Source organism: Nelumbo nucifera, chromosome 8 (genome assembly GCF_055504915.1).
Source record: "Nelumbo nucifera cultivar China Antique chromosome 8, China Antique-T2T, whole genome shotgun sequence".
Lineage (NCBI taxonomy): Eukaryota > Viridiplantae > Streptophyta > Magnoliopsida > Proteales > Nelumbonaceae > Nelumbo > Nelumbo nucifera.
This window is the reverse complement of record NC_142656.1, coordinates 27,734,045-27,761,621: the sequence shown is the minus strand read 5'-3', so window position 1 is coordinate 27,761,621 and position 27,577 is coordinate 27,734,045. Positions and strand designations below refer to the sequence as shown.

Below are 27,577 nucleotides of genomic sequence, written 5' to 3'. Positions count from 1 at the left end.
TTACAAAAGCAAGTAGATGAACTGATTACTAAGAGGTTCATACGAAATAGCATGAGTCCATGCACGATTCCCTCTTTATTAGTGCCAAAAAAGAATGGCATTTTGAGGATGTGTGTTGACATCCAGGCAATTAATATGATAACCATCAAATACCGATTTTCAATTCCAGGCTTAAATGACATGTTGGATTAGCTTTCTGGGGCCAAGGTGTTCACTATGTTGGACTTGAAATCAGGCTACTATTAAATTAGAATTCCTCTTAGTGATGAATGGAAAACAACGTTCAAAATGAGGGATGGTTTGTATGAATGGCTAGTGATGCCATTCGGCTTGTCAAATGCACCATGCATTGATATGAACACTCATTTGTTACATCTTCAAGATATACTTATGACTTTGCACAGGGAGCAAATTTATGCAATTATGAAGAAGTGTATCATTAACATAGATCGGGTCTTATTCGTTGTGTATGCCATTTCAAGGAAAGGAGTTTCTATCAACCCAGAGACGATTTGTGTCATGGTTGAGTGGCCCATCCCCAAAACACTTACTGGAGCACGAAGCAGAAAGGGCCTTCATTAAGATTAAGGCATGATTGACAGTTGCACCTATGCTAGCCCTTCCCAACTTCGAGTAACCCTTTGATGTTGATTGTGATGTCTTTAAGGTTGGAGACGATGTTGTTTTCAGCAAAGGTGACCAACTCATAGCCTATTATATTGAGAAGTAGAATGGATCACCTCAACTACTCAATTTGTGATGTAGAATTCTATGCAGTGGTGCAAGCGCTACGGTGTTGGCAACATTATCTCATCTATAAAGAGTTCATCCTATAATCGGATCATGAGGCACTTAAACATATTGGAGGCCAACATAAGTTGAATACAAGACATGCTAAATGGGCAGCATACCTCTAAGAATATTCATTTGTGCCAAAACACAAGTCAGGTGTGCACAATCAAGTTACAGATTCACTCAGCCGAAGGGGAGCCATGTTATTCACATTCTACGCACAGTTAGTGGGGTTTCATACTTTCCTTGAATTATTTTTCATTGACTTTTATTTTCTTGGAATCATGGAGGATGTGCAAGCAAGTAGAAGGACATACTTTGAGGTATATGATGGCTTCCTATTCAAGGGGACCCACTTATGCATACTCAATTGCTCGTGAGGCTGAAAATCGTCAAAGAGCTTTGAAGGGGACGATAAGTTACTTTTGGCCTAAGATAACGAGAGACATCACAAGGTTTGTGGAACATTGTCACATATGCCTTGTTTCAAAGGGGACAGTAACCAATGTTGGATTATACATGCCCCTCCTAGTTCTTAAAGGACCTTGGATAGATATATCTATAGATTTTCTTCTTTGATTGCCATGTACCTAGTAACAAGTAGATTCTATATTGGTGGTCGTAGACCATTTTTCAAAAATGGCTCACTTTGTGGCATGTAGGAAGATAATGGATGCCTCACTTATTGCTCGTTTATTCTTCAACGAGATTGTCAAACACCATGGCTTACCATCTTCGATTACTTCAGATAGAGACTCCAAATTCATTTCACACTTTTGGAGAAGTCTTCGGATGCTAATGGGTACTTCATTACAATTTAGTAGTTTATATCATCCTCAAATAGATGGCTAAACAACAATAGTCAATACGAGTTTGGGAAATTTTTTGAGAACCCTTGCAACTTGCCATAAACGATAATGGGATCTCTTATTAGCACAAGCTGAGTTTGCCTACAATAGGTCAAAAAATAGGAGTTAGGGCCAACCCTCGTAGCATCCTTGATCTTGCTACTTGTACTTGGTCAGGCCAAATTCATGGCAAAGCTGATGATATGGTACAAAAGTTTAAGAATCTTTGAAAGAAGTCCATAACAAGTTGGAGGTAGCTAATGCTAAGTACAAACAACATGTTGATAGAAAAAGGAGGAAAGGGGTATTTGATGCGGGAGACTATGTTTGGGCCATTTTAACAGATGACCACTTATTGGTTAGGCAATGTGGAAAGTTGACACCAAAGAAGGTTGGACTATATGAGATAGTTGAAATTATCAATGAGAACGCTTATAGAATAAAGCTACCAAGTCATACGTACCCATGATCTGTTCAATGTCAAACACTTGGTACCATATGTTGGCGATTAGTCAAATGATGATTTGAATTTGAAGACGGATTCTCTCCAACCCGGGGAGTATGATGCAATACAGGAGAAGGCCAATAAGTTTTATGTAAGTTGAGACCACTCCAAGACACATAAGAAGATTGGATGACGATGACGTTACTAATCCAACCGAGTAATCAATTACCGAGTTATCGCCTGCATGAAACTTCTATGTTCGAATTTACCAAGTTAGTGCCAGTGTAGAACTTCTATCTAACTTACCAAGTTAGCGCTAGTACAGTATTTATATCTTAGTTCAAATTTACCAAGCTAGTGTCAACGCATGACTTCTATTTTAGTTTAAAATTATCAAGTTAGCATTAGATCATGATTTCCAAATTTTTGTTCAATTAGAATTTTATTTTTGAAGAGTTTTAGTAGGACCCTATTATGGAGTGTTTTCATAGATTAGGAAACTTTCTTGTAAGAGCCATAAGGGTGTAAGCCTATATAAAGAGTAGCTAAGGGAAGGCTAAGAGAGTTTTTTGAGGTTGATTTTCTCTTAATTATTCAGTGAAGAATTTTTTCTTTCTGATAATTTGATTTCTGCTCTTTACTTTAAAGATTTTCTCAACATAGTTTGTTTCTGTACTGTGCCAAATTCTTTATAAACAACTATATATACATATAAATACTTGGTTAATGAATCAAGTCATTGAACCCTCTTTGAGCATTCAGTCTATCTCTATTTCAGTTTCCACTGTTATAGAAGTTCAAGAACCATCTTCCCACGTCTAAAACATTCGGGGGATCTCCTGTGAATTCCCTCTATCAGACACCGTTTTATCTGGCTTCTTCTTTCCTTGACACCAATTCCTCCTACTCTAACCTGCAAACCAGTGTTCTACCAGCTCACCTACACTTCTCCGAGTTATGACAAACCCAGGGATGCCATGTCAGAAATTCTAGGAGAGGTGATTGCAATTACTAAACTTTTAGGAGAGATTTCAGCAATAGTTGGAAACTTCATCAATTAACCCCGTTTAAGGAAACACTTCTGTCTTCCACGTAATATCTCTCAAATTCCACACAAAAAATGGTAAAATGTAATTAGCAACCATAGCTTAACTGTATTGACCAAGTAACTGGGTCCAAAGTTAAAAAGGAGCGTGCGCAGCAAATTATGTTGTGGAACTTGTGGTCAGTTGAATAGGTGTTTTATGGTAGATTCCCATTATCCATGTTGACGGGATCTCGACAAGGTTTCTTTCCTGCAACAAGTCCCACTAACCATCACGAATCTCCACTTCCTTATCCTTAACCATGATTTATTTTACTAAATCATCTTCTTCAATAAACAACAAATATACACTATTGTATGGATCTATTTGAAAAGTGAGATGGGAACATGATTAGAGTTGAATGCATGTATACGGCAAGAACTCCTGGAGATTTTTCACTCTCCACTCCGACCATATGTGCTAGTGTACCATGGAATGCTCGTCTCCACTCCGACCATATATTCCAACTAATTACAACTATTCCTATTGGTTAGGTTTGTTGAAAAAATCTTTATTTTTGTTATTTGTTGGTCAGCTGTCCTAGTTTTTAGGAAGATTGTTATTAGTTGGAGCATTGCTGAACTAGTCTTCAGCAAGTTTGTTAAGTGGTTGTGATTTTACCAAATCTTTAGCTTAGTGGTTACTGGTTCCTATTTTTATGCTTCTATCTGTTGATGTAGGTGCTTATTTAAAGGCCATTTCTTAATGAAATTATGCAGTGAGTTGGTTTTCATTCACCAGATATTTCCTACTATATTGCCTCTGATTTTTTTTTTTTGCAACAGTGGTATCAGAGCCACAAAAGTGAAACAGGAAGAGTGCAACAACAACTCTTTCTTCCATTGCAGCAGCAATTTCTATGGCTTCTGAAAATTTTGTTCAACCTGCAATCCCACGCTTTGATGGTCATTATGATCATTGGAGCTTGTTGATGGAGAATTTCTTGAGGTCCAAAGAATATTGGCAGGTCGTTGAAAGTGGCATAAAAGAGGCAACAGCTGGAGTTGTTTTGATAGATGCACAAAAGATAGAACAGGAGGCACAAAAGCTGAAAGATTTAAAGGCAAAAAATTATCTCTTTCAAGATATTGATCGTTCAATCTTGGAAACAATTCTTTGCAAGGACACCTCCAAGCAAATATGGGACTCCATGAAGAAGAAGTATCAAGGGAACACAAGGGCGAAGCGTGTGCAACTCCAAGCTCTTCGTAGAGAGTTTGAGGTTCTTCAAATGAAGTCAGGGGAGTCAGTTTCAAAGTACTTTTCGAGGACAATGACAATTGCAAACAAGATGCGGATTCATGGAGAGAAGCTAGAGGATGTGACCATTGTTGAAAAGATCCTTCGTTCAATGACACCCAAGTTTAATTTTGTGATTTGTTCTATTGAAGAGTCTAAAGACATTGATACTCTTTTAATAGATGAATTGCAAAACTCTTTGTTGGTTCATGAGCAGAAAATAACCTAGCAAGACAATGAAGAACAAGCACTGCAGGCAGCAACAAGCTCAAGAGGACATGGAAAGGCAAGAATACACACCAGAGACAAGGAGACAAGAAAGGTGTTGAATCTCAAGGAAACTGGAAGGCTCATGATGCTCAGAGTTCAACAGGATCTAAACCAAAGTCAGCTGACAAATCCAAGGTGGAATGTTATCGTTGTCATAGGTATGGTCACTATTGCTCAGAATGCCGTACAAATTTAAATAAACATCGAGGGGAGAGGTCTAGCTTTGCAGAGAAGGAAAAAGAAGAAGTTTATCTCCTAATGGTGTGTCATACTATGGAGGAAACTCACCCGAATTTATGGTACTTGGATACGGGCTGCAACAACCAGTGTGGAGACAAATCAATTTTCTCTGATTTGGATGAATCATTCTGAGATACTGTTAAATTTGGTGATAACTCTAGAGTATCTGTTTTGGGAAAAGGAAGTGTTATAATTCAAACCAAAGGAAAGTTTCATTATATTTCCAATGTATTATTTGTTCCAAATCTAAAAGCTAATCTGCTTAGTGTTGGCTAGCTTCAAGAAAAGGGATATGAGATCTCAATTAAGGATGGAGTTTGTCGAGTCCAAGATGAAAAGTTGGGTTTAATTGCCCAAGTACAAATGACAACAAATCGGATGTTTCCTTTGTATCTCCATCACATTACCCACAAATGTCTCGCTGCAAAACTAAAAGACATAGCATGGCTATGGCATTTTCGCTATGGTCATCTCAGTTTTGGTGGTTTGAAGACCTTGCAGTAGAAAAACATGGTGGCAGGCCTTCTCGAATTTGAGTCTCCTTCAGAAATCTGCGAGGAATGTGTTGTTAGCAAACAACACAGAGATGTTTTTCCAAAAGGAAACTTGGAGGGCTAAGAAGGCACTGGAACTAGTACATTCTGATTTGTGTGGGCCAATTATACCAACATCAAATGGAGGTAAACGATATTTCATATCATTTATTGATGACTTTAGCCGAAAAACCTAGGTGTATTTTTTGCAGGAAAAGTCGAAGGCTTTCGCAGCCTTTCAAAGGTTTAAAGCACTAGCTGAAAATGAAGTTGGCAATCCAATTAAGATTTTACGTACTGACCAAGGTGGATAGTACAACTCGCAAGAGTTTGCTAATTTTTATGGCAAACATGGAATTAAAAGACAGCTAACCACAGCTTATACACCTTAGCAAAACAATGTAAGCAAGAGGAAAAATAGAACGATTCTTAATCTGGTGCGAAGCCTTCAACAAAGAAGTGGTCTTCCTAAGAGTTTATGGCCTGAAGTAGTTAGTTGCAGTGTTTATATTTTGAATAGAAGTCCCACACTAGCTGTTCAAAATATAACTCCTAAAGAAGCATGGAGTGGGAATAGACCAGTTGTAGATCATTTTCATGTGTTCGGGTGTATAGCATACACCCATGTTCCAGATCAAAGAAGAAGAAAGTTAGATGACAAAGGTGAAAAATGCATTTTTCTTGGTTTTAGTGATCATTCAAAGGCCTAAAAATTGTATAATCCTATCACCAAGAAAATTGTTATTAGTTGTGACGTCATTTTTGATGAAGAAAAGACATGGTTATGGAGCAACAATACAGGTGGACAGCAACTTCCAACAGATTTTGATGAGGGAGATGCAGATGAAACGCAACAGCAGCAATAACAAAATGCTCCAACAATTCCAGCCCCTCATAATACTCAAAATGACATCCCTACAGCCTCTGAAACTTCACCACCAACAACAGAATCTGATGAACAACTTGATGTTGCAGCAGGTTCTCGTTCTCAACGTGTCAGAAGAAGACCAACATGGATGTCAGACTATGAGGTACCCAACATAAATGATATTGATGATCCACTTACACATTTTCCCTATTTTCAAATTGTGATCCTACAGCTTTTGAAGTTGCTATCAAAGAAGAAAAATGGCAGAAAGCCATGGATGAAGAGATTGCAGCTATTGAAAGAAATAAAACCTGAGAATTGACAGACCTTCCAAAGGGACAAAAGACGATTGGTGTTAAGTGGGTTTACAAGATGAAGTTGAAGGAGAATAGCAAAGTTGATAAGTACAAGGCGCGTTTGGTGGTCAAAGGTTATAAGCAAGAGTTTGGTGTGGACTACAAAGAGGTATTTGCTCCTGTAGCCAGACATGATACAATCACATTGATGATTGCTTTAGCAGCACAAAACTCATGGCCCATTTTCCAATTGGACATGAAATCTGCATTTTTACATGGAGATTTAAAAGAAGAGGTACTTATCTATCAACCTCCTAGTTATGTGAAACTCGGTAGTGAGCATAAAGTTTACAATTTAAAAAAGGCTCTATACAGACTAAAACAAGCACCTAGAGCTTGGTACAGTCGTATAAATTATTATTTTTTAAAGGAAGGTTTCAAAAAGTGCCCATACGAGCATATGCTTTACTCAAAAATTGCAAATGAAGGAAAATTGCTTATTGTGTGCTTATATGTAGATGATTTGATATACTCTAGAAATGATAGAGCAATGCTTGAAAACTTTAAACAATCCATGATGCTTGAGTTTGAAATGTCTAAGAGTAGTGCAATCTGATGCTGGAATTTTTGTGTCTCAAAAGAAATATGCCCAAGAAATTTTGGACATGTTTGATATGAAGAACTGTAACTCAGCCACTACACCAGTTGAGACAGGATTGAAGCTTGTGAAAAATCCAACAAGAAAAGGGGTTGACAACACTCTTTACAAGCAAATGGTTGGAAGTTTAATGTACTTGACAACAACATGATCTGATTTAATGTATGCTGTAAGTCTTATTAGCAGGTATATGGAGCAACCAAAGGAAATTCATCTTCTAGCTGCAAAGAGGATTCTTCGGTATTTGCGTGGTACTACTGAACTCGGGCTTTTATACAAGAAGGGTGAACAATCATGCTTGATTGGATTTATAGACAGTGACTATGCTGGAGATTTGGATGATAGAAAAAGCACATCTGGATATGTTTTTATGTTGGGTTCTGCAGCTGTTTCGTGGTCATCAAAGATGCAGTCATTAGTTACTTTGTCAACAACAGAAGCCGAGTTTGTAGTAGCAGCTTCTTGTGGTTGTCAAGCACTTTGGTTGAGAAAAATTCTCAAGGAGATGCAGTTTGAGCAATCGGGTTCTACCCAGATTTGCTGTGACAATAACTCAGCAATTAAGCTCTCCAAAAATCCTGTTCTTCATGGAAGATGCAAGCACATAGATGTGATGTATCACTTCTTGCATGATCTCACAAAGGATGAAGTCATTGATCTCGTTTATTGTAGATGTGAGGACCAAGTTGCTGATGTTTTTACTAAGCCCCTGAAATTAGCTGTTTTTCTAGAAGACTCATTTGAGGGGATTCTGGTGTTGACATTAGTTTAAGAGAGGGTTTGTTGAAAAAATCTTTATTTTTGTTATTTGTTGGTCAGCTGTCCTAGTTTTTAGGAAGATTGTTATTAGTTGGAGCATTGCTGAACTAGTTTTCAGCAAGTTTGTTAAGTGGTTGTGATTGTCCTATTTTTATGCTTCTTCCTTAATGAAATTATGCAGTGAGTTGTTTTTCATTCACCAGATTTCCTACTGTATTGTCTCTGTTTTTTTTTTTTTTTTTTTTGCAACAAGGTTGTCACATTTAAAGAACTCCCTCTGCTTTCTTGATATATTGTACCTCCAAAACCAGAAGCTAGATTGCAATACAGGGTGCTAATCTTTACTTGTTTGTCGTCAAAATTGACCACCCATTAACCATTCTCTGTATTCTACCGGAAACACTGACTATAGTTCCTCCACAAGTTGGCCTAATTGGTTCACTACTAACAAAATGCTTCGTTGGATTCCACCACACAACACCACTGCTCTCTGCATGCAACGTTGTCCATCATTATTAAGTCTTCGCATTGAATTGAAATAGATTTTCTTGCCCAAGTAGAAATACACATAATATGTGAGGGAGGTGGTCAAAGTCCAACTACTAAGACACATAATATGTGCAGTGTACATGTTTTTGGGTATCTCGAATTTTGTCTTAGAGTGGCTAAAGAGATTAAAATTTTAAAGATAATTCCCACAATCTGGTATATATAGAACTCACCATTCCTTTTACCATACAAATTGATTAGTATATAATTTTAGATTAAACTAGTATTCTTACGAGTGAGAAGTGTTAGAAAATAAAACCTATTCAAACACCTCACTTAACAACATAACTTTTTAGGTTGAATAGTTCTTTGAGATGGTACAGATCTACTTTGACCGAGTGGTCTAGTGTTCAATTCTTCGTCACCTCCATTATAATTCCACACTTTGAGCTCAATGGTTCTTTGAAAAGAAGGATTACGAACTTGATAACTTGTAGCTTTTACTATATATAATTTCTTCTCGCAGACACTAGAAATGCTTTGTCAATGTACAACCACCATACAAATGTCTTATCAATATATTTATATATATATACATATCTATCTATCTATCTATCTATATATACTGCCACGGTACAAAATCGGCTTTCGTTTAAGCTTCTTTTAGTGGCTTCTCTGCTCAACCAAACTTCATCACTCCCAATGGGAAGTTGAAGCATGCCGAAGCTCTAGTAAGGACTTGTCTGGGAAGCTGAGTTGAAGATATAAGCTTTGATTCAATTCAGCTACATAAATAACATAAGTTATGTCAATTGCTTAGCTGCCTATCAGATAAGTCAGAGAAGTCACAATCTTGGTAATTATAAGGCACTCTGGATCTAGATAACCTATTCAATGAGTCCATCAACTAGTTAATTGACAATTGATTAATTTGTAGGGACAGAGCTAGGATTTTTCTTTTTTTTTTTGTGTGTGTAGGGAAGGGATAAACGTCAGCAGCTAAGGGGGTAAATAAAGATATATAGGGGTCCAAATATCCAGAAGATAAATGGAGATTTTGGGGCATAGGGAACACCATGGCTCCTCCTGGTCTCCACCAAGGTGAATTTGATTCATTGGATTTTTCACCAAATATGGCTTATAAGTTGTGGGTCTCATACATTGAAAACCAGAAGCTAGCAACTACATTTCAGCCCTCACAACCTGGCAACTACATTTCAGATAAATGGAGATTCTGTTCCATAAAATTTCTTGAATGGTTGAAAATACAGCACAAACATATTTGTCACAGTATGTTTGACGGTCAGGAATCCCATGGAGGTTCAGTGAATCTTCCTTATCCGTTCAGATTTCAGACGAGTGGTCCTAGCTCCTGCTGTCAATGACAAACTACACGTTGTGGACCTTGTGGTAAGACCAATAATAGTTTTAGCGTACATTCCCATTGTATTTGATTGGATAGAGTCTCAATGACCAACCTTTTATCCTTTTGATGCTTGAAAAGATGTTCCAGAGGGGCTAAACCATCACCATCGTAGCTTTGTCCCTTTTAATGTTAAGTAAGGCCATTAATCTTTTCCTCGAGCGAGAGGCAATTGCCTTATATTTACCTATTTATACCTCGTTGCCATGGACGATATTATTGTACAGAAGATTAAAGCAGCAGCAGAAAGATGCCTTCACGAAGGCTTCGGAGGAAGCGGCAGTTCGTTACAGAACGGAAGTTGATGGAGCTTCGAAAGAAAATTGCTGTGAGTGAGCAAATGGAGGAAGAAACATTGTTCAAAGTTACCATGGAGAAAATCCTCGTTTTAGAATTGCAAGTAGATATTCTCAAGAGTCTTTTAGAGATCTACGGAGACTAACGAGAAACACTCCTTCCCATCTCAATAATGTGGGCAGTAAGTCAAGAAGCAGAATTTCGATTTTCCTTAATATATGTGAACGTGTGTTTGAGGAATCATTTCCTCTCATGTGCTCTTGTGATGATCTTAATTAATTTGTTCTTCGTTTTCGTTTCCTTCTTGTTATTATTATTCCTTCTTTTTTGACAATCCCAAAACTAAAGGCTGTGTTCGGTTGCAGTGACTGATGCAAAACTGTTAATGCAAATGATTTAGCTGCAAGTTTTGATTTATTTTTGTTTCAAGTTTTATTTTATTTTGTTTGGTTGTATTAAGTAAAATAAGACCAGAACAAAGTAAAACCCAAAACAAATTTAAACCAAAATTTACATTTTTATTTTTATTTGCACTCTTGTACTAGTGCAAATAAAATTGCACAGCAACCAAAGGAATTGAAGGCTCTCGTGTGGTCCTCGTGGATCTCGTCCAAGACCAAACCAAGAAAATAAAAGTGTTGTGCTTGGGTGTGTTGCTGGGAATGTAGGGGACCAATAAATTTATTATAAGAAACAACAGGAAAATACAATTGGGACCCCACAAAAAACTGCCCCCTTCCCCCGGCTACACACATGCATACACAAAGCAACCGAAACCCCTGACCCAAATATAAAGAAATAAAGTAAGTGCACCTCAATTCAGATCACCATGGCATCTCTCTCCCTCCACTCTAATTCTGTTTGCACCTCTTATCCCTGACTTAACCACCTGATCCACGTAGTCACTCTACTTAACAAAACCACTTTCAGCCGTATGCACTCTTCCAAGTTCCACTTCATTCATCTACACACCCTAGACAGCACAACTCTTTGGTGAAGAAGGCTCAACAATCAGGCCCCTCCTACCTCGTGTAGTTTCTCCACTGCAAAGACCAACTCTTAATTACTGCCTTTTTAGAGACACCTTTTGGATGGGGCATGATCAAGGTTGTAATTAAGATCAGGACCCAGCAAGTTTAATAGTGGATTTGGGGTTGAAATTTGATTAAGCATTTAAGGTATAGACTAGGGGGGTTTCAACTTTCAAGAAAGGCCAAAGCGAAATCTGGGTCTTGGCACATGCAAATCTGAATTTTCTCTAATAAATCTTGAGTCTACACACTTACTATGCTTTATATATATTGCAATTGAGCTCATGGAACTAGGGTTAGGATATGTTTGGTGAGTAAGTGGTTTGAGAAATAAGTACTTATTGGTGCTTGGGTTATTTCTAAAATCATTTTCATGAAAATGACAATTCTAATCCTCATGTCAAACATGGGTCCACATGTCACACATGTGGCACTATTGAATAATTTATTTTATTTAAGAAAATACAATAAATAACAGAAAAAATAAATTCATGTAATAATAATAATTATAATAATTATAATAATAATAATAAATTATGGTAATAATAATAATAATGATAATCACAATAATAAAAACAACAACAACAAATAATAATAATAGAAATGGGTTTTTGGCTCTAACAACCCTTTCGAAAAGGCCACTTTTGCCCTTATACAATCGAAAGGGCCAATTTAGACCCTGGACTTCAAAAAAGGGCCAACCGTAGGCAAAGCCAAACAACATTTGTAACGTCATCACCTGCACTATTTGAGATCAATTAAAATAATGAAAAATGTTGAGTTAACATGCCCATTCAGCATCCGACATATCCATGGGGCCCACTCTTGAACGTTAAGCCATACACTTCAACATGGACCATTTTTTTCGATCATTTTTGAATTCTTTCTTGCAAAATCTCTTTGATCAGTAGTTACTCCAGTTTGGTCGTCTTCTCTGACCAACTCCTCCTTCGTTATCATTCTCCATTCATATCCAAGCATCGTATCCCAGTGTCCTTCCATTAATCACTCTACAGCAAAGAAAAAAAAAGAGGTGGGAACAGAGGTATGTATGACTGTGTATGTGAAGGGTTTTGTGGAGTTGATTTAGCTATGAATTTGTTTGTTTCTTTGCCGAGCAATCCCATGTAATTTGTTTTTATTTTGTTTCTTGCTTATTTACTATTGAGTAGGAATCACTATGGTCGTGGATGCAACTATGGAACCGAGATGGTTCATTGGAGGGGGATTTGAGCACACTAATGTCGGGTTTGTGTATGTCGGGGGTGAGGTTAAGCTTATTGAAAATATAGATGTAGATAAGATATTCTACTAGACACTGTTAATAATGGTTGAAGATTGTGGGTATTCGAAGAATGAGGTGAGTAAAATTTTCTACAAGGTGCCGAATATGGGTATTAGTGATGGATTAAGGGAAATGTTCGATGATTCAACCACATTTGGGTTGTTAAAATATGTATCCGATGGTGGGAGTCTTGACACATATATGGAACACACTGTGTCAGCCCCAACATATAATGCAACAATGGTTAGCCCATTAGACTCAAAAGGGATCAGGCTGGTTGTGGATTTGAATGAACATGCACACGAATTTGAATATTCCAAGGGTAATGATAGCCGACATAATGTTGGTGACATTGGATTGACTGATGATGAAATTTTCAAAATTCTTTAGGTGATTTGGAGGATATACACGGTTGTATCACACAAGCCGACCCCATTGAAAGGGCTAGAAAGGTTAGGGTTCACACTGATTGAGGGGTTGTAAATGAAAATCCAACTAGAGTTACTAGTGGAGGAGAGCCTACTAGCGGGATGGAGAAGAAAACCTCACTCAACTGATTAAGGGGGGAAAGCCTTCTAGAGGGAGTGGAGAGGAAAACCCCACTTGAGTGACTGAGAGGGGAGAGGCTGAGGATGAGAATGATGAGAAGTTAGATAATGAGGAGGAGATTGTAGGTGTTGACATATAGTGGTTAATAGACAATGATGAAGAAGAGCTTCAATTAGTAAGACGGAGAGTGAAGGAGATAGTTAGGAAAAAATACTAACGTTAATGTTGCAGGTGTATCAATGGGGGAGAGAGGATATAGTAGTAAATTGATTGGGGCTAAGGAAGCATGAAGCTAACAACCTTCATTTGTTGAATATAAGGAGGAAGGAGAGAGAGGAAAGAGAGGAAAGAGAGGAGAGGGAGTGAAGGAAGGAGGGAATCAATAGCCAGTTTTTACTGAATATGGATCTGATGATGATGTAAGCTATCACATAGTTAGTGGTGGATCAAACAATGAAGCTGAAGTAAATCTTATTAAGAGGAAGCAGAAGAGTTGGTTTGAGTATGACCCTTTTGCTGAGGTTCCCCACTTTGGGTTAGGAATGATCTTTCTCAATAGCAAGCAATGCAAGGGGGTGGTTACAAAGCATGTTAAAAGGAAATGCAAGGACATTAGATTCAAAAAGTGTAAGTCCTAGAGAATTAGGGCTATGTGCAAGGATGAAAACTGCCCATGTACATTTTATGTGTTAGACAGTTATGCCCTTAGCTCCAATCAGATTGATGTACATTTTTGACATTTATTGTAAATGAATAAAGTATATAATCGATTCATGTCATTGTGGTGTGTTTCTGTGTAATACCCTTAAAATGGACACATTTGAGACTCCTGTTAGTTTAGAAGCTTCACAGCCGTTGGATAGATTTGGGGAGATTTATCCTGCCAAGGCTGACACTGATGTGCTGCCAAGTTGGTTGGGGTGGCTTGTCTCAGCTGCTAGGGTGAGACCTGAAGTACATGCAGTGTGAGTTTACTTGAAACCCTGAACTGGACCAAAATTCCAGTATTGCCCTGGACCTTGGAGATAGATGGGCAAAATTGGAATGTTACACCTGACCCCTAGACTCGATTATGATACTGCACTAGGTGTCAGATTGGGTTGTCTTTGATATGCCAATTAGTGAGATCAGTAGAGGGGGTCAAAACGTGGGTATGTTGGAACAGTTCGAGAATTCATTTGAGTGGGTGATCATAGTGACATGATCAGCCCTTTTTCAGACAAAGTGAATGATCGGGGATGCACTCTCTCTGATGGAAACCTAAACCATTAAGAGCCCATGGTGATGGACTCAGGGGTTCATTGTCTCCTATAGTGAATTCGTCCAGGCCTTGTAACAAAGACTAGGCTGAACCCATGTGGTTGATGTATAGATCAATGTTTGGATCCCACGCCATATAAGGATAGCCATCTGGGCAGCATGTTAAGAGGTTAAGTGAGCACATAGACTTAATGGGCCTAAAGCCCAATTCGAACTGGCTTATTAAGATTAATTAAATAGGGGTGGATCTGGGATTTGGATCAGTAGATAAGATAAGATAAGGGATTATCCTTATCCACTTAAAGAGTTCAGATCCAAATAAAGATTTGGATCAAAGGGACTCCTAATTTGATTAGGAAGGCTGATCTTTATCTACAAATAAGATAAGGGATTATCCTTATCTCTTAAAGAGAGTCCAGATCCAAATAAAAGATTTGGATTAGGAAACTCCTAATGGGATTAGGAGATCCTCTCTTTAAGGCTATAAATAGGAGAGTAGGGCAGACCTCCAAACACACTCACAGTTCACTGAATTTAGAGAGAAGACAATATACAGTTTGACTATTCCTGTCTTCTGCTCCTTTTTCTTCCCATTCTTGCCGCCCTTACCTAGTTCGATCTCCACTTGTGGGAGTGATCAAGAATTGTTCTTGATATTGTTTCTTGGTAGAAGAGGCAATCTGAATTCATGCTCACCATCCCTCTACTACATTCTTGCTGAAGAGCTATCCTACAGATTCTGGTTCACCTCACATTGTGTCATCTTCAGTGGAATCAGTTTTTGGTCTTCTTCTTGAGCGTGAGCACATTCATTAGGAGTTACTGTTACTCCATATCAGGTATATCCCTTTCCTCCTTTTTGGTTTCAGATCTGGTCCAGTTTGGTTCAAGATTCATCTTGGAAAATGTAGTTTTCTAAAATAGGGAACTCGATTCCTAGATGAGAGAGAGAAATTTTTGAAATTTCACCCAGCCTTCCTACAAGGATCGGCCATCCATATGATGGATCTCTCATCCCTTCAGTGGTATCAGAGCCAGGTTCAAATCTTGAACAGAATTAAACTAGATCTAGATCTGCGCAAATGGGCAGAAGACGTTCTACTCGATTTGCGCAATTAACATTTTTCTGGGAAATCGGTTCCCAGTTTTGTAATTAAAAACATATGTGCCAAAGCACAAATGTTAGTGGAGCTTCAAAAATTATAGGGTGACTTCTAGAGTAATAGTTGAATACTTCATAAAGAAGATGTAGTATTCAGCTTAGAAATTAGATAAGAAGGATTTTCAAACTAGTGTTAAGGAGCACGTATTCTACAATGTTACCCTCTCACAGTGTAGGAGAGAAAAGTAGACGGTTAAGAATCACTTTGTAGGCGACCCTTATTTGGAATATAATTTAGTTTATGATTATGCTATAGAGTTAGTGAGGTCTAATCCTAGCAGTTCGGTGTATGTAAAAGATCACAAAGGGAACAAGGGTGAAAAACCTAGTTTTAAGAGGTTTTATATTTGTTTTGATGCATGCAAGAAGGGATTTGTGGTTGGTTGTAGGCTAGTGATTGGACTAGATGGGTATTTCTTGAAGGGACCTACTCAGTTAGAGCTAACCTCTATTATTGGAAGGGATGCAAACAATCGGATGATGTCAATAACAATAGTGCTACACTTTTATATCTGACCAACAAAGGTATTTAATTAACCTTTATATTTTATATTTATATACATGTTTGATTAATAAGGCTAACTTTATGTTATGACTATGAATTTTTTAGGATTTGGAGAAGGCAGTTACAGATCTTTGGCTTAGTGCAGAACATAGGAAGTGTGCAAGGCATGTATTTGAAAACTTGAAGAGCAAAACACAAGGGCAGGGAGTTGTATCAACAATTTTGGATGTGTGCTAAGGCCACCACACTTGCTGATTTTTAGATTGACGTGAAGAAGCTAGGGAGGTTTAAAGCCTAGTGCTAAAGAGGATTTGATGAAAAGAGATTTTATGGATTGGTCAAAGGTCTATTTTAGGACATCATCAAAGTGTGATTGTGTTGACCACATGTTTGAGACATTCAATGGAGGCATTATTGTGTTCAAACATAAGGCCATTATTTCAAAGTTTGAGGATATTAGAGTGAATGTAATGTCAAAGATAGTGGAGAAAAATGTGTTGCTTTCAGTTTGAGGGAGGATTTGGGCCCAGGGTATGGGAAATGATAAAGGAATATAAAGAAGAGACCGCCCGGACTAGAGTGATTTAGAAAGGGGAGTTAGGGTATAAGGTGCAAGTAGGTCCAAACAAATATGTTGTTGACATGGTGAAGCAAACTTGCACTTGCAGGAGATGGAACTTGACTGGCATACCCTATCCTCATGCCATATGTGCCATTCTATATAGAAAAGAAAAGATAGAAGATTATGTGGCACATTGCTATAGTAAGGAAGTTTTATTGAAAACATACTAGTATGCCATGCAGCTAGTGGCTGGGATGAAATTTTGGCCCAAGTCCTCTACTAAAGAACCTAGGTCACCAATACCTGTGAAGAAGAGAAGGCCTAGGAAAAAGAGGATTCCAGAGGAATGGGAGACTCCCGAGGGGGTACAAGGCTAAGTAGGATAGGCAAGATAATGACATGCTAGTATTTTTACAAGCATGTACACAATTAGAGAACATGCCTTATTAAGAAGATTGACAAGTTGAATCTATATTAATTAATTATATATATTGATTTTGCTTAATTATATTTAAATTTGTATTGTGGTTTCAAGTTGGTTTCAAGGGTAGAGTAGGTTCTAGGTTTGGTGAGAGTTTCCAGGCCAGTTAAGGCTAGGTCAGGTCAGGGTAGGGTCTAGGCCAAGTTAGGTCAAGGCTGGGTATAGGCTAAGTTAGGTCATGGCTAGGTACAGGACAAATTAGGTCATGGCCGGTCCAGACCAGTTTAGGTCATGACTAGGTATAGGCCATGTCAATTTATAGCTGGGTCCAGACTATTTCAGGTCATGGATTGGTACAAGCGAAGACAGTTCATGGTTGGGTATAGGTTAGGTCAGGTTAGGGTTGGGTCTAGGTCAAGTCTGGCCAGGGTGGGTACAGGTTGGTATGGTAGGCTGGGGTGGGTCAGCACATGCCTATACACAAGCCACCTCCAACCTAGTGATTGGGTTAGGAGGGTTCAGAGTCAAGGGCCAAGAGTATAATGAACACCTTGAACATTTCAATCTATTAAGGCCACTTTAAAGAGTTCATTTGAACAAAGGGTGATTGAGGTCTCCTCCCTCTCTCTTTTTTATCCAAGAAAGCTTCTACAAGGGTTAGTTCCTTTTGAAAATTTTAGGATTGAAGCAAGGTGGTAGAGAGATCTCCTCTCAACCCCTTTTCATCCAATTCTAAACTTTCTGCTAATGAGCAAAGTGAATTGGATTATTCAAGGAGCTTATTACTCTCTTGAGAAAACTTTACATTAGTGACTTCACAAGAAAGATAATGAAATAAACACATTCGTCAAGAAAGACACGCTAGAAGAATACTCAAAGTGAAAACATGTTGCATCAAAAGACTATTAAAATTACATGAGAATAAGCTAATCATATCCTAACACATTTTCAAGAAGATTAAGACACCCTAAAACCAACAATTTGCAACACATTTTAGCACTCATAAAGAACAAGGATTAAAGAAAAGCATGGAGAATTCCACTGCTAAGCATCATACCATTAAGCTATCTAGAATGCGCTAGCACATTCTAGCACATTTGCAAGAATTGTGAAGCACAATACAGCCACCAACTTGCAACACATTTCAGCAACTAAGGACAACTATAAAAAAAAAAGAAAAAAGAAAAAATGGGGGGTTCTACTTGAAAGGGGTGAAGAGCTCACTTTGATTTGTAACCTTTAATTGAATACTGCAAAGGCAATGAAGCAAGTTGTTGACAATCCTAGTGGGGGACTAATCATTCTTGTGGTAATTTTCCTTCTTGGCTGAACATGATGTCCTTCTAGGTTCAAGATTGATTGGAGTTGACTTTTCCTCCTTTTTCTTCTTGGTCGAATGGGAAGGAGGTTATTTCAGCCCTCCTCTCTTTCTTTCTTTTTCCTATGTTTTCTTTCTCACTTCTTGTTCTCCCTTCGCTGAAAATAGTGGGAGTTCTTCTTGGGGTTATCTCTTTCCTTTTTTTTCTTTTGTTTTTTTGTTTAGATTGTGGTTATTTGGACTAAATGCTTAGAATGGAGGAAGGGCTGTAGATTTGGTTAGATTAAGGAAAAAAACTAGAAAGATAGAGATTTTTCTTGGCTAGGTGATGGAATGTGAGAGGAGATAGGTTTTAGTTATGAGTGAGTTGGAGAGGTGAGGAGAAGGTGATGATGGAGGGATTTGGGGTTTTAGTTTAGGTTGACATAAGAGAGAGGAGAAATGGGATTCCTTTACTTGGCTGACAATGGTGGATGGTTCTCCATCTTCTTCTTCTTCTTCTTCCTTCTTTTTCCTAATCAATTCAACTAGCCCTTTGTTGTGTTCCTTTTTTTTGGTTGTTCTTATGGGAAAGGGGGAGAGTGGAGGAAGGAGGAAGGAAATGAGAGGAGAGGAGGAAGTAAATGAGAGAGGGAGAGAGAAACCTTGGTTCGGTTGGAAAAGTAGGAGAGTCTGGTTGAGAGGTGTGTGAGAGAATCCATCCATGAGTTGGTTTAGTTCAATTTTTTTCTTGGACTTTTTCTCCCTTTTTTTCTTTTATTTTTTCCTTGGGTTTTCCTTTAAAACCAGATGTGGTTAGGCTGGTTCGATTCAATTTAGTTTGGTTTGGGATGATTTGGTTGGGTTGTGACTGAATAGAGGGAGTTTGGTTAGGGTTCGGTTGAGTCTTGGTTAGGGTGTGAAAGGATAAAAAAGATGAAGTATTTGAGATTTGTTGGTTCTAATCCATAGGGTACGATGATTCTAGAGTTTTTCTCTTTTTTTTTTTTCTTTTACTTTTTTTCTTTTTTTTTCATTGGATTTATTTCTTTGACTGAATTAATGCTAGGGAACAACCTTCCTTAAAAGGCTCCCCAATGTCTCCCTTATTTATGGGTAAAATGAGGGGAAATATTAAATTTGAAATTAGTTTGCTTAACTGAATTTGAGAGAGAGATAGTTGGACTGGTAGCTACTGTTTGTTGTGTTAGGGTTTTGGGAGTGCTAAGTGAGGATTAGACCAATCCTAGGGTGGAGAAGCAAAGGGAATTTATATCTAGGGCTAAGGTTGCATCTAGGGTTGATGGGGGCTCTTGGGTGATTTCTAGAAATGTGTAAGGACCTAAATATATGAAAATGTGTAGGGGGAGTTTTGCAATGAAAGGGCAAGTCTAAGGGGTACGACACATAGGATTCAGTGGATGGGATTAAAACCTCAAGATGCTAGGGTTTGTCACAACCATTGAGATCGTACAAATTGGAATTTTCGTAGATGGAGGGGAGAAATGGGGAATTTTGTAACAAAAATTTCCATGGAGGTTCCAAGGTGTCCAAAAAGGCTAACAATGGGGTTTGGTAGTCTTGGGGGTGTGTCAAGGTAAGAAATCATGATCCGGAGTGTATCGGGCAACAAAGGCCATTAGATCAGGATCTTACTTGATAGATAGGCAAAATGGTCATTTTGGGTCTATAAAATGGAAGATGGTTGATCGAGGTATCTAGAAAGGTGATAGTAGTTATGGACAACGAGAGCCCTCAATTTGAAATCTTTTCAGATGAGGGGTTAATGGCTATTTTAGGTTCTAAAATTTGTTGGGTTGTCAATCATGAAGTTTTAACAAAGTTTAAAGGTGTCAAATGATGAATGATGATGGATATCCTAAATTTGGAGAGTATCGTGCAATGAGGATGATTCATTTGGGATCTTTTTAAGTAAAGAGTAAAGTAGTCATTTCGGATCTAAGATTTGGTGAATTGTCAATCGAGAGGTTATGATGGGGTTTGGACGTATTAGACGATGTGTAACAATAGATAACTTGAATTTGGAAAGTATCAGGCGATGAGGGTGGTCATTTGGAATCCTTTTAAGAGAATGGTAAAATGGTTAGTTTGGGCCTTATTTGTTATCTTTCAAAGATATTTTCTTAACTTATATTGTTGTGAGACCTAGTTTGTGGACTTGGGCCTTATTTGTTATGTGATGTTACACATGGTTTTGAAAACCAAATCAAGACTAGATGGTCGGACCAAAAAACCCTAGAACTGGTCAGGTTACACATTTGTTATGTGATGTTACAACTTGATGTAGACTTTTGACTCCCTGTTGAGTTGTATTAGTAGATCAATCTCCAGTATCTCCTTAGCTAGAGAGAGGATGATGATAGTTTAAATTCACATTGAAGTATAGAGAAGCACTCAATAGAACTTCAACTTCATTGATGTAGTATTTTAGCTTTTTTGTTCCCATTAAGCACAGAGAAGCTTATTAAAGATACGCACCTAGATACACACTCCCTGTTGGGTTTGTTTGCATGTTTACTAAGTAGATCATTCAACAGCCCAATAGACAAGAAGAAACATTGAGCTCTTGGGGTCTTGTCCTTAAAGACCAGCACTGTTCTGTTTGCATCAGGATGTTAAAAACAGCTGGGAAGGCTATTTTCAATGGGGAAAGACCAAAAGCTTCTTTTGAATATGGCTTAATTTTTCGGTCTTTCTGTGCACTCATCCTCGGGTTTTTAGTCTTTTGAGTTTCCCATAAATCTAAAGACGTGCCAAAAGGATGCACCAAACACCACCTATACCCGCATTTGTGAAAATGGATTTCAATTTCGTTTCCACCTCAACTCAAATGTAGTCTTGCTTTCTTTTCTTTGTTTTTTTTTTTATTTTTCTTATTTAGCAAGGAAAATATTTAAATTCTCACGAAGAAGAGTTTAGAGCATCAAACATGGAGAGTCTGCCAGGAAGGAGAATAAAGAAATATAGAACTTGGTTCTTTGGTGACTATTATAGTCCAAACATTATTTGGACCACCCAGAGGCCTATTCCAGTTCAAAAATCATTTGGGCCCCTGGGTATGGACTGAGATGTAACTAGTGAGAAAACTCATGGACCCATTTTGGGTTTCCATTTCAGCTTATACAAATCAAAATATTTTCCATGAAAAACCCATTCCTGCAATGTGAAATCCTGCCCATTTCCAGATTTACAAATTCGAAATGAAAATAAGATGCTTGGAATGCATTAGCCACACAGTCTTTAGTTTTTAAAGCTATTCTGAAATAAAACACAACACTCTCAAGTGTTTATATGTAGGATATGAAGTAATTGAAAAATACTAAAGTAACTGTTAAGTTGGGAACAAATTTTCAGATAATATAGCAAGATAAACTACTCAGTTTCTGTAGAATTGGAGTTCATATCTACTAAATGTGGTAGAGAGCATCAGCATATGATTTATGGTCATTGCCCATATCCTGTAACGAGCATAATCGTCGGTCATATCTAGCATGATCGTCCCCCTACTTGTCGTCAACACAATAAGGTATGACGTGTCGGTTTCCTCACCGTCCAGATCTTTATACAATTCGGCATGCAAGTCAAGTACAATACCTGTAGCCAAAGAAGAGTTGTTTACCTTGTTAACTCTGTTTATATGTTACATGGAATCCGAATCTTGTTATGATGCAAATTGAACTTACTTTCTTTTGTTCTTGCAAACGCAGCCAAGACATTGTTCTTCCTAATTTTCAGAATAACCTGTCATAAAAATTAAAATGCACACAAATTCGAAATTGGCTTTTCTGATTTTTTTGTGGGTTGTTTTTCCATATTTTCTATTTTTGTGTAAGAAAAAAAAAAGTCCAAAAGACACATGTAAATGGATCATGGGTGGGCTCTACCAGGTTCTGTTGTAGTCAGTTCTTCACTTTTTTTTTTTTTTTGTTATTTTGGGAAACAGAAACTGAGAAATCAACTCTTTTCACAGTTCTTATTGAGATGGACATGGGCTGGTCCAGCAGGATTCCTAAGTATGGACCAGATGGGCTGTAGACATATGAAGCCCACATTGGGCCTATTGTTCACTTGTCACAGTTTATATAGGGCCGAGTTATAGAATGCCAATTAGATGGCCCATCTATATCAATGACTTATAGGGCACATAAAAGTAAGAACTAAAGATCTAACCTTAGCTTCATTGTTGAGGATGATTGAGACTGATCTCAACAAGCACTTCCCTAACACATTCAAACAGAAAAAGAGAAATGTCCAAACAGACCCATTTAGTCAACAATAACAAGTTTCCTTGAAACACAGTAACTATTATTTTCTCTGACTTACCGTCGGACGTTTCGATAGTAAGCTCTGATCCTTTGGCAAGCAGAGATCTACATTTATCAAAGTCAAAGTCAACATCATGGTTCTCCTCGATAGGAAGTACGGGTGTTCTCCCGTTTACTCTGTCCCTAAGACCTGGCCTTCCTCTTAGTGTAGCAGCTCCTCTCAGTGCTAAGACGGAACAGAAAAAGAAATTAATCACCCATTCAATGAACTGCTAAAGTACGTAAATCAGATGGTAAGATCGGTTGCAAAGATGATCCAGAAAAAAGAATTAAATCACCATTTAAGATTGGATGACCAAGCCTGAATGATTTTCTGAAGGTGGGTTGTTTGGGATTTTCTTGGGCCAGGTAATGGGCCCTTATAAAGCCCATATTTAAATGGGCTGACCCAGGGAGTTCGGCTTCAATCAGTGCAAAGCCCATTCAAACAGTGCAAGGTTGCAAGAGGTTGTACGAACAGTGTGAGCATGGGCTTGCACTGACTGAAGCCGAATTCTCACCCTGGTGGGCTGCCAATTTAAGTTGAAAATTTTGGAATTGCCACTTATAATTGAGTCCACATCTGCGCCCCACAATGCCCCACAACACATCTTGACCTTGTATTGCGAATATGTCCTATGGATGTCTCATCTTTCATACTTGTCATCAGGAGATATTCCCAATACAAGGTCATGATGTGCTGTGGGGTATAGTGGGGTGCCCCATTGTGGGGTGCTGATGTGAACTCCTTATAATGTCCAGTAACCAAGAATGCTTATTTTAAGGAGATTGGCTTCAGTGCTCACACCGTTTACACCGTTCGTACAGCTTTTACAGTCATGCATTTGGGAATATCTCCGTACTTATGCACTTTTTCCATGGGGAGATATTCCCAGTGCAAGGTTGCAAGAGGCTGTGTGAACGGTGTGAGCACTGAAGCGGATTTCTATTTGAGAGAGTAGTACATGTTGCAGCGGCAGCTGTAAGTGTTAAGATATCACTGGGACTAGTGCTGGTCATGGCTGAACCCATGACAGTACTGAGCTGCTCACGCTTGGCACCCATGGTTTCTGCAACTTGCGCACACTGTGCCGCAACCAAAGCAGCTGCCGAAGCAACAGCTGCTTCTTTGGTTGAGTTGGGTTGGTTCTGTTTGTTGTTCTCTGCAGCAATGGCTGCCAATGCAGCTGCAAGACCGGCAACAGATATGGCTGCGTGCACTTCAGCTCTCTGCAACCTCTCTTCCTCCTTTCTCTTCAACCTGATGTCTTTTAACCATTTCTTGACAGAGATGTTCTTAAATGGCATCAACTTCCAAGACCCCTGCATGATATTTATTATATTACATTAAACATGTAATAATAAAACATAAGCTATATATCCCCTCAATAAACCAAACTGCATTTGAATGATAGCGTATAAAATGTTTGTGATCTAATTGATGAGGACTGAAATGTAGGACAAAGTACTCACTCTATGTAGAAAAACTTGTTTGTCAAAGCCCAAGAACAACTAGATTCTTTCTCACTGAAACCCATGAAATCAAAGACTACAATATAAAATTAGGCATATCTTTTTGGGTTCCTCCTTGTCTGTAAATCCATAGAATCCAATAGTTGCAAAAGATTATTGTTTTCCCGCATTCCTCATGAGTATTTCACAGGGCTGAAAATGGTATCCATTCATCTGAGTATGTTCTGGTTCAATCCAAATCCAGAAATATTTGAACATATATATGCATCCACATAAAGTTATAATTTTTAACCAAAAATTTGGATTAAAAACCCATACATAGAAGTCATTTTATTCATGATATATAATTTCAGTTTAGGGTCATTTACTTAGAGACCCCCTATAGTTTCTCATGTTTATTAAAAGCTACCTTAGACCTTAGTATCCATGTTACTAAACTACCCCTATAATTTGTGTAACCAATTTACATGTCAGGAGCTGTTTGTATTTTTGTTTGGGAATGGTCATGTGAGTTCTTAAAACGAGTAGAAATTTGAAGTAGAACCCTAGCTGCTTTCATATTAACCTTATTAGAAACAAAACCCGGAGGCAAAATCTATAATTTATCTTTTATAATCTTTTGAGTAATTTATTCCAACCGACGTTAGGGACAAAAATGTCATTTCCTATTCCCTCTAAGTAAAGGGGTTGCAAACTATATGGGGTTTCATAAATACACAACATATCTAAATAGATGAAACTACACAAGGGGTGTCTGTGTAAATAAACCCTTTATTTAATTTTATAAAATATTTAAAAAAAAAAACTAATTGCAGCAAGGGTCAAGGGATAATATAGATTAAAGGTAGTTTGGCCCATTGAGCCGGATATCATGGGCTTGCTTGCTGTACCAACAAAATTTCAAGTTTTCCCTTTTCTATCTTAATTATTATAGTGCTGCCGTTATGGGATGTGCCAGAGCTTGACAACCGGCTACAGCTTCCCGGCGTGTTCCCACAATGGAAGCATTCTCTGCAAATCCATGGAGGGTTTTTCTAAATATGAAGAAGCGCTGGTCGCTGACAGGCTATTTTGGCCCAAAGACGCACTCCAATAAATTAAGAGCACGCTTTCTGTCAGCATTAGCTTCACATGAAAGGAAAAAAGAAAGAATAAAAATACAAGGTCGGAATGGCTTTGGGGTTTGGCCTAAGCTCACGCCCATAAAAAGTTAATTCATTCTGGACCTGACTCGTACAGATCAGACCAAAGATGGGCCAAGCCAGACTTTAGACTGGCGTTGAGTAGACATCACCCAGCTTCAACTTCCTCTAGCTTGGTCAGTTTGAACGCATGCCAACACAAACACCCCCTATAGGTCCCCTGGATTGGATAGGGTTTCCGAGTGGAGATGGAGAGACAATTTGGGGTTCAATCTAGCCACCCCTCCGACAAACTTCATTTTTTTTATTGTGGGTTTTAATATTATCAGTACTGAAGGTTCCCTATATCGATCAGCTTGTGGGATTGTTATCATTTGAACCTAAAATTGGTTGGTGAAAGATGGCTTATTTGATAGCTCTAATGGAGGATCACTGCTGGGTCATTCAATGACTGAAGGGTCTTCAGAAAAGGAAGAAAAATGGATTCTCATAATTGAAAGGTGGCAGCTTAAGAAACATGGTTTATGATCAGAAGTGGTAAAAATAGAAGAAATTAATAATAGAGAAGTTTTTCTAGGAAATCATACCCATTTCTTTCGGAAACAGCGATCATAGTTTAGTTCTGGATGCATCGCTTGTTGAAGCCAGATCCATGACTGATCGAGTGTAAATAGTGTGAGACAAAAAAGGCAGAAAAATTGATGAGAATGGATAAAACATGAAGTTGTACTCTCTACAGTTGGCATTTAGTTCCAGTGAAGTGATGAGGCTTTAGTACTGTTACCTTCAAATCGTTGGATCTCCATGGTGGTACAGACTTGAGATCTCCTTCATCCATTTTTAAGCTTTTGTCCATGTTCTGCATGCAAAAACAGTTGATAGACTAGTTTATCCATTCTGTAAAAAATTGTAAGCTAAGCTTCATATCTACTCACCCTCGATGAAGGCTTGGTTTCATTCTCGCAAGGCCTAACCAGACTATCTTGATGAATAATTGATTGATCTTGTCCCACTGGTTCTGGTTGGAAGACCTGAAGCGCAGAGTTGCACCAAGCTCGTGAAAGAAAATCCATGGACTCATTAGGCACTTGGGGACTCGTTAGAATGAAGCTTGAATCCATGTTATGGGAAATGAAACTTGTTTGGAGATTTACTAAAAATAATGAGAAACTGCTTAGCGTTTACAAGTAGATATATAAATGGCAATTAATAGATGGGGTTAACTTACAGTAGTTGGACTAAATTATTGGTAAATCGGTGTTCAGAGTTATCTCATCTCATTTAATAAGTTATTAGCCTCTAGAACTTGAATTTTTAATTACTCATTTAAGGATGGCGTATGACACTTGTTCCACCAGAGGACCCTCTACGTATGTGATGTTTATACCATTAAAGCATTGTAGACAGCTTGTAGAAACCTCCATCTTTACTTAAGTATGCCTGAAAAGAGAAAGTACACTCGTGGTCACAGTTGGCAAGGTAGTCCTCATTACCTTTGCACATAAAATTATGAAGCTTAAGACAAGGGACCCTCTTGGAACAATAAGAACATAAAGATATTGAAAAGGATTTGATTGGAAAGAGACCCAGAAAAGAATGAAAATGAACACATACCAACTATGATAGAGGCAAGATATATTTTGTTGGATGAGAAATAAAGAGCAAAACTAGGGCCCTTCCATGAACATACACAAAGTGGCGTTCAGTATCGCTGAACAGACCTCCGAAGGCTGAAAATATTGCTTTTTCAGCGATCGGTGGTTGTTTCGTTGCACCTCTGAACATACCCTCCGAATGTCGAAAACACCTCAAAAAATTTCAGAGGTCGAGTTAAACACATTCGGAGGTAGCGGACCAAATCTGTTTTTCATCAATGCCCCTTTCCACCAATGCGTGATGGAGAACGAATAGGAACATTGGTTCGAACTTGCTCATGGTGTGACTGGTGTGGTAAGGTTAAGTGTGGTGGTCTCCTTGAAGGACGAAGGAAGGCTGGAAGCAAGGGTAGGCTAAGGGCTTTTATCGATAGAGTTGTGTGTTTGTTGTGATTCATGCCTCCTTTTATACAGAAAGATCCCAAGGTCCTAAAAGGAAGGAGTCAAAAGAATTTGCTTCTCATTTGGAAAAGGGGATATTTGATTCGGTGTCAGTTGTTAGGGGGACACTGTTAAGGGTTTGCCACGTGTCTTATGAGATCTCTCCAAGACGAATTTTCCTTTCCTTTGAGGATTCTCATAATACATGTGTGCTACTTCCTTTTATGGGTTTCCTGGGCTGACGTGGCACATATAATGTCAAGACTGGTCCGACATGTCTTTCTTAA

The 27,577-nt window shown here is 38.3% G+C and overlaps 1 protein-coding gene across 1 annotated transcript; it reads right to left on the bottom strand.

Annotated features, from left to right (window-relative positions):
* Nucleotides 1–21,536: 21,536 nt before the first annotated feature.
* Nucleotides 21,537–26,419, bottom strand: LOC104605355 (uncharacterized). The gene is made up of 8 exons (XM_010270086.2): nt 26,190–26,419; nt 26,039–26,113; nt 25,842–25,910; nt 23,605–23,962; nt 22,659–22,826; nt 22,506–22,555; nt 22,019–22,076; nt 21,537–21,929 (listed from the first exon to the last, which is right to left on the bottom strand). The coding sequence occupies exons 1-8, from the start codon at nt 26,373–26,375 to the stop codon at nt 21,712–21,714; spliced, it is 1,182 nt and encodes a 393-aa protein (XP_010268388.1). The 5' UTR covers nt 26,376–26,419; the 3' UTR covers nt 21,537–21,711.
* Nucleotides 26,420–27,577: the final 1,158 nt, after the last annotated feature.

What these genes read in the sequence shown, in the direction of transcription:
- LOC104605355 (XM_010270086.2), bottom strand. Translation starts at nt 26,375, where the DNA reads ATGGATTCAAGCTTCATTCTAACGAGTCCCCAAGTGCCTAATGAGTCC. An exon ending in TACAGCTGCCGCTGCAACAT is followed by an intron (nt 22,827 to 23,604) that starts GTACTACTCTCT and finishes GTTCCGTCTTAG; the next exon opens with CACTGAGAGGAGCTGCTACA. An exon ending in GTTTGCAAGAACAAAAGAAA is followed by an intron (nt 21,930 to 22,018) that starts GTAAGTTCAATT and finishes CTTTGGCTACAG; the next exon opens with GTATTGTACTTGACTTGCAT.